This window comes from Cottoperca gobio, chromosome 3 (genome assembly GCF_900634415.1).
Source record: "Cottoperca gobio chromosome 3, fCotGob3.1, whole genome shotgun sequence".
Classification (NCBI taxonomy): domain Eukaryota; kingdom Metazoa; phylum Chordata; class Actinopteri; order Perciformes; family Bovichtidae; genus Cottoperca; species Cottoperca gobio.
This window is the reverse complement of record NC_041357.1, coordinates 19,421,530-19,435,869: the sequence shown is the minus strand read 5'-3', so window position 1 is coordinate 19,435,869 and position 14,340 is coordinate 19,421,530. Positions and strand designations below refer to the sequence as shown.

At 38.8% G+C, this 14,340-nt stretch overlaps 1 protein-coding gene across 1 annotated transcript in view; it reads left to right on the top strand.

The window, feature by feature from the left end:
- The window catches only part of galnt18b (UDP-N-acetyl-alpha-D-galactosamine:polypeptide N-acetylgalactosaminyltransferase 18b), a 70,707-nt gene extending 57,684 nt beyond the window's left edge, over positions 1-13,023 (top strand). Inside the window, exons 8-11 of the mRNA XM_029428685.1 lie at positions 2,425-2,562; positions 5,258-5,353; positions 9,006-9,170; positions 12,313-13,023. Coding sequence (XP_029284545.1) covers positions 2,425-2,562; positions 5,258-5,353; positions 9,006-9,170; positions 12,313-12,459 — 546 coding nt within the window. The 3' untranslated portion in view covers positions 12,460-13,023. The remainder of the gene's footprint in view (positions 1-2,424; positions 2,563-5,257; positions 5,354-9,005; positions 9,171-12,312) is intronic.
- The last annotated feature ends 1,317 nt before the right edge of the window (positions 13,024-14,340 follow it).

Genomic DNA, 14,340 nt, shown 5'->3' with positions numbered 1-14,340 from the left:
CATGTGTCCCATTTTTTAAATGATTTTAATGTTTTTTTTATGTTACCTTTACGCAGGATTTTATGTTGCATCCTTTTGCGTTATAATCCAAAGGGATCATTTGTACAGAAGTCCGAGTCAGATGGGCAAAAATGATGCACAAACCCACAAATATGAATACAGATGATACCATCATAAATCTACAACACCAACAGGCAGCTCCATTCAGCGGCACCTAATCTAAATGTCACAGGGTTGAGTGTCATCTGTTATCATGTGCGCTCCTCCCATCGCAGATGTTCAGCTGAATAAGGCCCCTGACACCTCCAGAAGGCTCAAATTTAATTATTTCTTGTTACTTACAGAATGGCCTCAATTATTTACGTGCTACAGAATAAATATATACTCCATACGATTCTATAAAATGGTCTAAATGGAGACATTAGTAGTTAGAAAATTTGACGACAATAACACTTTAAAAGATGAATTAAAGAACCTGGATTACAGCTGCAACTTGGGAGCAACATGATTAATAATACAGAAAGAAAAAATGAACTACAGAGAAAAAGAAGATAATAATAATTTAATTTATTCAATTATGTATTTCTTCAGCAGAAATGGAATCAGTTTATTTTAATCTCTTATGTGAGGCTTTGCTGTGTTATTTGAGATGTCATATAAAGTGTCAACAACTCATAAAGTACAAAATGTCTCACAGTTTGCAGACTTGCATGAATCGAACTGATACAAAGTGTATTTGTGTTTTTCCTGTTGCATTAGTGTCATGTGTTTTCAAAAGATACTGATTTTTATTTGATCTTGAATGGGATTTGGTAAATTAATGTAAATAACCACACTGTCATGTCGTCTTATGTTAAATGTAGCATCCCTCAAAGGCGAAGTCAAATGTTTGCTCACTGAAGCTTTTTTCTTTCTTCTGCATAATCTGTTTGGATATGTAAATCCACGTTATGAATAGATGAACATCTGCAGGCAATTCATTCAGTCAATAATGAGGCGTTTAACAGAGTCTGTACTCAAGAAGCATGAAATTTAGCCCCAGCTTTAGCCCCCTGAATTAACTACACCGCAAAATTGTCAGTGTTCATTTATCACTGAGCGTGTAAAAATCGTGTTCATATAAAGTCCTTCTGAGTTCACTTTTTGATCATTTTTAATACCAGAAAGCCACGTCAGCAACATTGGCACCCACTTTTGGGTTATTAAAGAGAGGTCAGTGAGATACAGCGGGCGACTTCGGTGGTGGTGGTGGAAAAAGTACTCAGATCCTTAACTTACGTAAAAGTACCAATAACTCATGCATTTCAATTCTAAATGTATTCAAAGTATCAAAAAAGTAAAAATGACTCACTCTGCATAAAATGTTCCCCTGTGACTGATACTGTATATTATTATGACATTGTTATGTTGCTCTGGTGCATCAGTGTATAAGAAGTGGCTGTAGCTGCTCGATGTTGAGCTAGTTTATCTACTTAACAGTTAGGTAGTTTAGTAAAGTGGTTGGGGTCGAGACAGTCTTTCATTTGTTTTTTGTTTTTTGTGAATTATTGAATCATTTTACATCTTTGGGCCTCAAACTGTTATGTAAATGAAACCATGTGAGACATTAGATAGATAGATGGAAAGATAGATAGATGGATGGATGGATGGATGGATGGATGGATGGATAGACGGATAGACAGATAGACAGACAGATAGATAGATTGATAGACAGATAGACAGACAGATAGATAGATTGATAGACAGACAGACAGACAGACAGATAGATAGATAGATAGATAGATAGATAGATAGATAGATAGATAGATAGATAGATAGACAGACAGACAGACAGACAGACAGACAGATAGATAGATAGATAGATAGATAGATAGATAGATAGATAGATAGATAGATAGATAGATAGATAGATAGACGGATAGACGGATAGACAGATAGATAGATGGATGGATGGATGGATGGATAGATGGATGGATGGATGGATGGATGGATAGATGAATGGATAGATGGATAGATAGATAGATGGATAGACAGATAGATAGATAGATAGATAGATCTATATAAATGTAGTGGAGTAAAAAGTACAACATTTTCCTCTGAAATGTAGTGAAGAAGAAGTCTAAAGTAGCATAAAATGGAAATACTCAAGTACAAGTACCTCAAAGTGCCTCCCAATTAAGTGCAGTTAATGTAATGAGTAAATGGACTCTAGTACTTCCCATCACTGGTAACATGAGACAGTGTGGTGTGGCAGCTGGAATAGTACAGTAGTTGGTTTTTAAGTCAACAGGAAGAAATCAAAACCAAGCAAATGGCTCCTCAATGTCCGATTATCTGATTTGCTTCTGCATCAAGCTGCGGTTAATCAATCTTATGCTTTCTGTGCTTCTCTGTGTTTGTGTGTGGCTGTTCGCTTGAACCCAGGACTCCGGGATTGATTTTGGCGATATCTCTGAGAGGAAGGCTCTGAGGAAGCGGCTGCAGTGTAAAACCTTTCGATGGTACTTGGTCAACATCTACCCTGAGATGAGGATGTACAGCGACACTATCGCATACGGAGTAGTAAGCCGCCTCCCTCTTCATCCGTAATGCAATTCAGCATCTGCAAAAGCCAAAACAAGTCTGAACCGTGCCTGAGCAAATCCTTTTAATCCCTTGTGTTGGGATCCGGATGGCTGCTGTCAGGAGCATAAACAGTTCACACAGAAGAGTTTTGCTGCAGCAACTTTGACTTTAGACTCCTTCTCACTTCAGAAGTTACAGGGCAAATAAATGTCTGAGATTAATATGATGAAAATAAAATAAATACATATATAGATTAAATATAGATCTAGTATTTTCTACATGAGGGCTTTACAGCAGAATTTATTTGTGATCGCAGCCAGAGAAAGTAACAGCCAACAGGGCTGGCAGTGCTTCTATTTGCCCATTCCTAGGTGTTCTCAAACAGCTTTACTTCCACGGTCCTCCCACCTCACATCACTGTAGTGCACCCTAATACACACTGACATACACACTGCAGTATTATGGCACCGCTTTCTATGTTGCATGGATGATTTTATTTATAACAAACTGACAAATGGCGGATGGGGAAATTGGCTGACCTCATTACATTCATTCCTCCGAGTTAGTTGACCTCATTATTCGATATTTGTGACGCGCACTTGATGGGCTAGTCAGTCGTCGTGTTTTGGGGAGTCATTACATGCCATGCCACTTGCGTGGATAAATATATATTTTGTTGGCAAAAACTTTGTTGACATTTCTAAAGAATTTGTTTGAGGTCTAATTTATTCATTTCTCCCTCATCCTCCTCCTCCTGATCTAAAAATGTGGGTGAAGGGAGGTGTGGGTGGAGGCCAACTGTCCTCTCCAGCTCTGTATTGCTCAGTATTCGCTGAGCCATGACCACGTTAGAGCAGTAATATCAAATCTGAAGGATATCACGTCTCATTCAGACGCACGTCACATGACAGAAGCTAACGATGCTCTAAATGCTGTTTCACTTTAAGCTAATGTCGTCCCCACATGTGACATATCGCATATTTACTATTTGTGTGCTGCCTGTTGATGTAATGATTATCAGATAGAAGTAGACATTTCCAGAGCCAATGGGGAGCTGAATTATACCCTAGCTGTGATCTCCCATCTTTACCTAATTCACCCCCCACGCAAACTACCATTCCTGGAGCTCCCTGCAGCGAAGTTTGTATCTCACAATCAGGCAGACCTCTGTCATGATGTGCATTAAAAACCCTCTTGGCCTCAAAGTCTGAGTCATGTTCATCAAGCGTAATGCTTCTGATTTACATTTGTATAAAGCAAAAAGATATTTAAGAGGATTCAGTGTATGATTCACGCTTTAGATTGTGCAGCCCACTCAGGCGTCTTTTATATTTTCTGTAAGTATCCTTTTATCTTTATGTTAATCTCCGAGAATATGCCAGGCTGGCATTAGATGGTCACTGTGGGATATAAAGATCTTTCTTCTTTGTCTTTTTTTGGTTTCTAACGTCTGTCCAAACTCAGACAACCATGTGGAACATTTTCATATCAACAGCGAGCACCACAGCAGGCAGCGCTTAATGTTTGCAGTACATTAGTTCCCCTACAGGGGAAACTATTATACAGCTTTAAAGAGAGCAGGTGGTAGATGCAGCTTCCTTCCTCTTGCTGTGTTTTGGCAGTAGATGATTTTATCTGTGGACTGGACACCACACAATAATTATCTGTTACCATTATGCATAGTCCAGTACACAACGTTTAATTCGCCTCACCAAACATTTCCCGCTGCTTTTCCTTCCTCAGGATGGTAATATACAGTGCTTTATTCATTCATTCATGTGACTTATAGATCAACGTGAATACTAAGCATACAAGACACTATCATATATTTTTTATTACAAAAGACTATATTTACAAGACAAATATAATTGACCATAAATACAAAACATATACTATTACAGACATCTTTTGAGGGTAATCTTTAGCAGATAAGACCTTTCATTTGAACCTATCAATGGTTAAAAAGGTTGAATATCTATTGTTTTATTATTGTTGTGTTATATTTATTGTATTTATTCAACCTCACTAACTTTGCAAAAAAACAGTATATACCCAAATCTCTTCAACTAATTTCAAAGTTTATCTTAAAGCCCCTGAGAATGTGGCTTCAAATTGTTCTTCTTAAATCTTTTATTTATGAGTTTAAGAATCAAAAACTCAGCTATTCTGCTTCGTAAGGACTGCGTGGGTGTATCATGTATTATGAAATAACCCAAACTGTTTCAAGAGAGCATAAATTAGTGTGTTTATGTAGGATACCATCATTTATAGTAAGAAACTGATTGAGAAAATAAATTTAACACATTAAAAATGTCTAATTGTTCTCAAGAACTGTAGTTTTGGGAGAAAATATATTCCAGCAGAAACAGAAAGGAATTTTCCTTTTTCTTGTATAACGCATACAGGAGAGTTATGCAACATTTTTATTTGTGATGGACTTGAATTAAAGTTCACATTGGTCTGCACCTTGCTAAGTCTGCATTTTCAAAGCTAGAAACCATTATTCATGCATGTATTAGCATAAATACTCAAAGGGTATCACAACACACATGAGTATGACTAATATCAGGGTTAGTTTCTGCATGCAAACGCTGTCATATGCTGTCAGATTCCCCCCCCAGGCAATTCATATATTGTGTTTCTTTGTATGCGTGTGTGTTTGTGACTGTGTGTGTTTTTCTTTGTCTGCCAGCTGAAAAACTCTCTGAAGAATGATCTGTGTCTGGATCAGGGACCTGACAACGACAACGTCCCCATCCTGTATCTCTGTCACGGGATGACACCTCAGGTTAGAGCCCTCCATCTCCGCACCGCTGTGTCATGCAGTGCACAGCATAAAGCCAGATGTAGTATATCACCTGTATATTTTATATCCGTCTTGGGTTTTTCATTACTCAATAAAATCTGATCCATCTCGAAGAAAACCATTTTACTTTGTTTTCAGATTGGATCAAACTCAGTAGCTTTACCGTTATAAAACAGGATCCGTTTTTTTATTTTGCCCTTTACAGAAACACTCCTGTTTTTAAATACATATTAAACTCCATTTTTCATACACCTCCATGTCCTAACTGAGTCCAGCTCAGAATAAAATGCCACGTTATTGACGAAACACGATGTAAAATCCTGTTTGATTAAGTTAGATTATACCTGAACATTTGTCTCCGTCTCCCACTTGCTTTCACGCAGCCAGGATTATTTCAACCTCTTGCTTTTGTTTTTCATCAATGTCTTTAAAACCGTATACCTTGTTCAGGATTTATATAAGTCCAAATAATTGGGAGTTTAAGTATCTTCAAATGTTAGCACAGCTTGATTTGATTATTTACTTTCTCCAGCCTCTTCCAGCTCGCATCGATTCCTTCGTTCCATTATGTCTAAGAAGATTGTTTTCAGAGATTGTTTAACCTTGCTGTGACAGTTGTAAACGTGTCTTATAGAGTGAGGGTTGATTTCACATTATCCCACTCAATTTAGATGAATCTATCGGACGTTTCACATTCATTACACCGTGTATTGATATTTACACCACAGTGCAAATTAAAGCTAATTCAAGTGAAATCTGTATAATCTTGAGGAAATTTAGAAACACTTTTTCCTTCTTAAGACCTAGATAACTTTAAAACGTGCTAATTATAAATCTTTTGTATGCTGTATATCTCTCATAAATCATTTCAGACAAAGGTATGGAGTAGCACCACCATTCCTAATGAGATTAGGGATCTCCTCTGCAAGACAAATCTAGTTCTGCTCTATTTTTATGTTTCAGTGTTACATCATCGAGAGGAATTAAACCCTGGATTGCCTCTGTAATGACACAAATACTGTACATAGCAAATGTTTGCTGCAGTCAGTGAAAATGTCACTGAGTTGCCCCGGGAGAGCGAGACTTTGTATTCGAGGTAAATGCAGTACATCAACGTGCTGAAAGAAAATTGCACAGCCACACATGAAAGGAAGAGGTAGTACAAAGCTAACAATCCAACACGTGACTGACTTTACAAGATCATGTTGTCAGCAAACACACAGTACAGCGCTTCAGCTCAAGCAGTAATAAAACATACAGACTTAAGGACAGCGACAAAAGAAAGCACAGCCACATACCGGCTGGCAGTCTGTGCTGCTCCAAAAATGAGCAGCACAAATATAAAATTCCCACTCGTCAGACTATTTAACGTCTGTTGTGAAGGAAGCAGGAGGCTGTTTGGGCAATATGAGACATATAAGAGAAGGATAAGAGTAAAAGTGAGACAAGCAGCAGAGTAGGCAAACACCGGCCTACTTTTTTAATAATAAAAGAAAATATATGGGGGTGCTTTGACAGCTAATTAAGGTACTGAGTCAGACAATCTTTACCCCAGTCCCACTTGTGAAATGTATAGACCTCCACAGACAGAGTCCCTGTTTAATTGTCTGCTCTGATATGAATCTAACACCCACTCTTGTTACACAAACCACTTTATGCTTCCTCCCTTCAATATAGTTTGTGTTCATTTGTTTGCATTAAGCTGCTAGTAGCAGAAAAAGTACTCAAATCCTTTATTCAAGTAAAGTACCAGTACAACAATGTGAAAACACTCAATTAAAAGTAGAAATCCTTCATTCAAAATTCTACTTAAGTAAAATGACATCATCTGCAAAATGTATGTAAATGATTAAAAGTACTCTGCGTCAATCAGGGCACCTCTGACTGATGAATTATTATATATGAGATTATTAGATTTATTAATACTGCTGCATCGATGTGCTAAAAGGAAGCGTTTCAGCATTATGAGACCATTAAAGCATGTAAACATGTTCTAGTTGTAGAAACCCAAAAAAACTAAAGTATGAACCTTAAAATTAGCAAATGTCCCCTTTTTTATTTTTTATAAATGTCTTTGCCAGAGATAGAATATATATGGATATGAAAGGGGATTTACAGAGGGGTTGACATGCAGCAAAAGGCCACTGGTCAGATTCAGACCCGGCGGCAGCGGTAAGGAGTATTACTACATGGGACGCCCGCTCTACCAGGTGAACTACTTGAGCGCCCCAAGGTGGAGATACATTTTAACTATTTTATAGAGTTTAGAGTTTATACTTGAGTCGAGCCACCCTGGGGGTGTCTACATTCCTGAGGACCTAGGGCTTTCATTTTATGAAATATTGGAGTTATTTAAATGAATGTGAGAAGTTTGAAGGGGAAATGTGTCTTGCTGCTAACAAGTCATAGACATATGAAGTATGAACTAGTGTTCCTGTAAGGGGTCAAGAGCCAAACAGTTTGGGAGCCAGTGGTTTAACCTTTAACAATGCATTGTTTTTCATAAGCTTATAATGTAGTAACATACGTAGTAAAATGTATGTAATATATATAAAACAGAAATTTTAGCTGTTAAAAATGTTACTTAGTTAAACTACCTCAAAATTGTACTTAAAGATCCCCACCACTCTCAACTTGACTATGCTGGCTTGTATCAGTGCAAAGTTTGTCACTAGAAAGGTGTCCTCTACTGAAGGGGGAGATGTCTGTCTAATCCAATACATCTGCTAAATGCAGATTTTGGTTCACAATAGACTCATCGGACCTCATGTGAGTCAAACATATAGCGCCAAATCTCTCAGATGTTCCCTTTAACCGAGCTCTAACTTTAACCTGCAACCTAGCCAGTGGTGGGCGGGGCAAACAGCCAGAATTTCTCAATGAAGGAGGAAGAGTAGATGTGCGTTCAGCCCCTTTTCAGAGTTTTTTTTTTACTTTTTATTTTGGGAAACTCATATTAAATCAAATATTAATCATAGCGGGGTTTCTTTTACATACTTTCAAGTGTGCCTCGAGGCAGACTTTAAGTACAGCATTGGAGTAAATTCACTTTACTTTCCATCTCTGTAAGATGCTTAAATGAGCAATTTCTTGTCATCATAGTCACAGTCCATCCTTGTTTATCACTCTGTGTGCGCTTCACCAAACTAAAGCCAGCGGTACACCACCAGAATCTGTCCGTCTGTAAATATAATCTACAAATGATCTCTCCTTCCTCTCTCTGTCATATTCATACAACGAAGCCTTTTTCTTTTTGAATACATATCATTCTTCTCCTGCTTTATTCCTGCAAATGATTTTCAGTTTTTGGAAGGAGACCATCAGAGAGGGCACAATTATCCCAGTTTTCTCCCCATTCCTGAATAAATAATGAGCTTCTTTTGTTTTCCTTGCTTTGTGTTTCCTCGTCCTCCATTCAGTCAGGATAGCTTTAAATATATGCATATTCGGCGTATGTAAATGTCTCTTTCATACTCAAACCTAAGAGTAAGCCTCATTTGCTGCATAGTTTATTACCTACGTATATGGTCATGTACAGCTCTGGAGGGACCATTATCTAAATGTCAACCGCAGCAGTCTGAATCAGTACAGCAGTACACGGCTTGTTCATAGCGGGATCTGGTGTTTCTTGCAGAATGTGTACTACACCAGCACTCAGCAGCTCCACATCGGGCTCCTCAGTCCCACTGTTGATGACGACGACAACAAGTGCCTGGTGGACGTGAATAGCAGGCCGCGCCTCATCGAGTGCAACTATGCCGCAGCCAAACGTATGAAGCTTAACTGGCTCTTCACTCAGGTGACGACTTATGAACACAGCCCCCACACATGGTCAGATAACACATTCAGCTTTCTTTGAATATTCAGGCTCAGTTAAGGTAATTTGTTGAATGTGACAGGAAAAATCCCCTGAGGAAGTAGCTTTTAATCATGCAAGGGGTTTACATTTCTGTTTGACCGGAGTTCAGCTCTGTAACTCATTTAGACGTGAGGAGTCATTGAAACTTAATGATTGTCTTTCTTCATTAGCTGTGCCTGCACGCTGGGTTTAGACAGAACTCACAAAAAATGCCCCATGACAGCGGGTGAATTGGATTTACTGCATGCTTTGATTTCGACTCAAAAGACCTCATATTGTTGTCTGCTACGCTGTCAGTACAGTGTTAATTATAGATTGTGTTACTCTTTCATCCAAATATGTATAAAATCCCAAATGTGCTTCATATTAGATGCTTGTTATACCGAGTACAATATTCTTTTGGCTATGTCCCTCCTGGACCAACGCTCCAGGTGTGTCTTTATAGTTTAAGTGATGGACACAAAGTGTGAAGAGGTTTTATATCTGCACACTGAACTTTAAGTGGTTATTTTAGTTAACTTTGTATAATTTAGTAAGCAAGGTGGGTACATATCAGCAAGACTGGGGAGTATCAAGTCTCTTAAATATCAATTATTGACAGTTTTGACTGCACATGTGCAAAGTCTCAAGCTTTGGATTAAGGAATGGGGCGCTGTTTTTTTGTTTTATCTTCAATCAAATATTGGAGAAAAAAAAGTGATTAAATGAAGATATTTATAATCTCTTCCGAGTGAAATGTGCAAAAATGACTTTACTTCCTTCATCCACAGTAAAGACCTCTCATATTATCCATGAAGGAGATAAGCCCTAAATACGTGTTTGTATATAAAGATTTGTCAAATGTTGGTAGGTGCTGATTAGAAAAGTAAGCACATGTTCAGTGGGTGGGACTCTGGGTTTTTCTGCTTGTGTGTTTTGTGGATATGTGTGGGTGTTGCCTTTGTATTGTTCTGTAACAGATACAGATTGTTCTGTATATAGCATAGTAGAATATAATGAAAACCCTAGCAAAACCATATCATCCTAAATCAAATAACAACCTTCCCACATTTTGTATGCACACATATACATTCATTAGCAAATTCCTGGAGGCTGGTTTAAGATGCAGCATGAAGACGTTTTAGAGAACTTGGCTGAGTAAAACCCAGCAGCTCCTTTTATCACTTACTGTTCCAGATTTACAGGGATTCTGGGTTTTTAGTTTGGCTCTCACTTGTTCCATGCCTCTGAATCACCACCCACTTCTTCGATTGATCGATTTGTTTTGCTAATTGACTGCTGTTTCCTCCGGTTGGAGAAACAATCTGCCAATCAGAATTTTGCAGGCAGGATTAGGAATATAATAATAGCTAAATCTGGAAGCAGGTATGCCGGGGATTTTAGCAACCAGACAGCCCTCACAACCAAGGACGCACCCAGAGGTCGCGTTAACTGAATATTTTCCATCATTGACTGAATTTCGAACAATGACAGAACAATCTATTGGCCATCCATCATTTTTACGGATTAGAACAGTGAGGGAAATCGTAAATTGAAGAAATTCACACACTTCACACACAAATGAAATGTTGTTAGGTCTTATTATCATAAATATTTTAATAAATGACGGTTAATAATAGATTATGAAATAATCAAAGACAGACTAGCTCAACCCCTGGTTGCACCAACCAAGAGTATGAAGCTATTTCTGAATAGAGTTTAAACAGGTGGTTTTACTGCACATTTCTTGGCAGGATCAGGTTCTCTCCTGCAGTGCACACTGCCAGGATCTGATCCAGCCATGTACAACTTGGCCGTGCAGCTTGAGTCTGTGTCAAAATATCCAAAAGATATTGTGTGTAGCAATGTCTCCTACTTTGGGTGCAAATCTCTACTCTACACGTAAAGTCAGAAATACAAATGAACAAGTTATTTTCATGTTCTAATGTTAATGTTAAGAAAATTAAAAAACATGTGGCCTTCCTCAACAGATGGAGTTGCTCAGTTGTAAGGGAGATGGTTCAAATGTTATCAGATTATAGAATATAATAATCTTCTAATCTCTGCAGCTCACAACTCATGTGAAAACTGGTGTGACCTAGAGTGGGGATCTGGAACAAATCTGGCTTTAGCGGATAACTTTAACAGTAAAAAATGCCTTGATTGCCCCATTTACTGCTTTTATAGGCTGGCTCAGGACATCACTACACAGTGGACCATAAATGCCCACTTTCAGCACTTATTACCAATCTGTTATCTATAAAATAAAATGTCTCTTGGACCTCACAGACAGGCCACTCTGAAAATACAGAAAGAATAATTTAATTCAATCGGTACAACCTGTCCAATCTTTAGGTCTTTTTTCTCCACATCCCTCTGCGTTCCTCTCATAGTATTGGAAAGCGCTCTCTCCTCCCAGCTTTCTCCTCTCTGTATTGACTGTTGAAGGCCTGCTCTTCAGTCACTTGGCATCAGTCTGCCCTGACACTGTAATGAGAAAATGCTGCCTCCTTTCATCAGGACATGCTGGAATATGTTTTGCCGAGCTGATGTGCTCACTCTGTTCAGACTCTGACCACAGCTGTCATATTAAAGATTATAAATTGTTAAACATGCTTTCTTTTTACTTTCGCTCATGGTCCAGGCATATTTCTCCTCTGCCAATAAATCAAATTACTGATTTAAAACAACCCTGTAATGGCTTTAAAACTATCAGGTTTTCTTGTCCTTTGTGCCTTTGTTTCAATTTCTCTTCCACCTCAATACCAGATGTTTTGTCTGCTTTGTTTTTGTGTCTCAATTTTCCTCTTTTATTTGAGAGTATTCTCTCATAATCTGGGCTCTTGCTAGGAAGAACACTAATGACTACACTAGCAATTGCTATGTGGCTTTTGCCTTGAAACCATATTGATGCTATCTGGTGGGCCCGCTGAGGATGGTAGTGTGATTCTGCCAAAATGCCCAGGGCTTAGGGTGCTTCAGCAGCATACATCTGTATCCTTTCACAGCAGTGTGGGTTTAAAGGAAGCAAGTTATATTATGCACACAAATTGTTCTTCTGGAGCCCAGCGCAATTTTCACCAGCCTGCTTTTATCTTCTCAGGGAGGATCCGTTCAGAACAGGAAATCAAAGAGGTGCCTCGAGCTTGTAGCGAGCAGCGACAATGAGTTTGGCTACCAACTGGCTCTGCAGAAATGTACCGGACAGAAATGGTTCATCACAAACGTGCTGTTTAGCAGCTCCTTATGATCGATCTCTGAAGGGAACACTGGAGTGAATAGATGGAGTTGCTTCTTTTGTGTGCACATGTGTGATGTGCGTGTGAAAGGATAGGAAGCCGATGTCCGACAGAAGAACGGTGCGTGGTTGAACACGATCATTTTGAGCACCACGATGTCCTCTGATGAGCCGAGGCGACATCACATCGTAAATGTTAAACATTTTATTTTGCCTACAGGATCAGCCATAGTTGGCGGATATTTTGCAGATTTGACAAGGTAGTATATTTAGTATATTTTGTGGTAAATACAGTACAGTCAGATTCCGTTGACTTAAAAGATGTAATGGGTCCAATATGTTTTTGTACTTGTGCATAATTGCTACTGTGTAGCAAGCTTTCTGAACCTGTCCCTGCTGTAATTGTTTTATTTTAGTGTCTCAGGTTTGTAGGTTTATTATGCGATTAAGCTGTACAGTTGTGGGAAAATGTTGGAATAAATATGAAAATGCTATTTTATACATGTAAATATTTTGATTATTTGTAATATATAACAGTAAAATAACTGTTATAAACTACTATGTGCAGTTTTTTTCTTTTTCTTGTAGCACAATTGATCAATCAATGTATCACTAGTAATCGTATAGGAGTCAATAACAGTGAAATGTAATCGCCAGTTTTAAATTGTATTCGGGTGGGGGGGCAGTCTCAGGCAGTGACCTCATTTAGGATCCTAGTGGCCTGAGGGTAGAAGCTCTTCCTGAGCCTCTCAGTGCTGTCCTGGTGCATCCGATACTTTCTTCTTGACCTCAACAGGGAGCCATGGCCGTTCTTGGTACTTGGGATCCTTAATGATTCTTCTAGCCTTATTCTTGCAGCACCTCGTGTAAATATCCTTGAGGAAGGCAAAGCACCGCCTATTGTAGGTTTAGCTCAACGAACAACTCTTGCAGGGCCTGTTCGACCCTGTTTCCGTAACAGGCAGTAATCTTTGCCACTAGGATGCACTCAATGGTGCAGGAGTATAAATTCTTCAGTATCTGAGGGGATACACGGAATTCAAGCCTCAAGCGTCTGAGGTGAAACAGTCTCTGCCTTCCACTGAGTCAGTATGCAGCTCCCAGGTCAGGCCCTCAGGGATGTAGACACCAAGGTACTTGAAGCTGTAATTAAAATCTCAACAAAAAGGGTCATCCTATCATTGAATGTAAATGGATTGGAATCTGCTATTAATCCCAAATAGATTTTGGATTTGTTTGTGTACGGTGGTCCTCAGAGTTCAATGCACTGACAACACATTTAAAGTCAGACAACAAATAAATACTGAAATGATTCAGAGATCTAAATGGAACTGAGTTGTAAAACAAGTTTCCTGGTGTGAGTTGTTGCCGTGGTGTGTGGCTGATGTAATTACTTATGACTTACACCTTGTCTCCCGCAGAAGGCGTAGCTTGAGCCTTAGAGCAGCATGTTAGGAGAGCAGCTGTCTCGTGTAGACATGCCATAGCATGACAGGCTTTATTAGCCAGTACACTATAGATAATTGGTGTGCAATATGTGAAATACAATGCCCAGCAGACAGTTGGTAAGTTGTCAAGTTGATGGATATATTTTCCTATTTAGCATTTTTTATTTTTTACCATTTGCATTTTTATTTTTTATTTTATGTGTTGAACTCTCAGGGTTTACCATTTGGCCTTTAAAAGGGACCTGTTATTGAGCAACATAGACTGATGTACGTGGACACACACAGCATTTTGAAAATGGAGTCATGGAAGTGATGTTGTCAGTTTGTAATGACAAATGCAGGGGCAGAAGCTGAGAAACGGGGCTGCTTTCTGCTCTGACTGTTGTATGCACCTGGGGAGGAGACGAGAGGCGCAGCCTGTTTTCAACATGCCAGTCCTCATTAC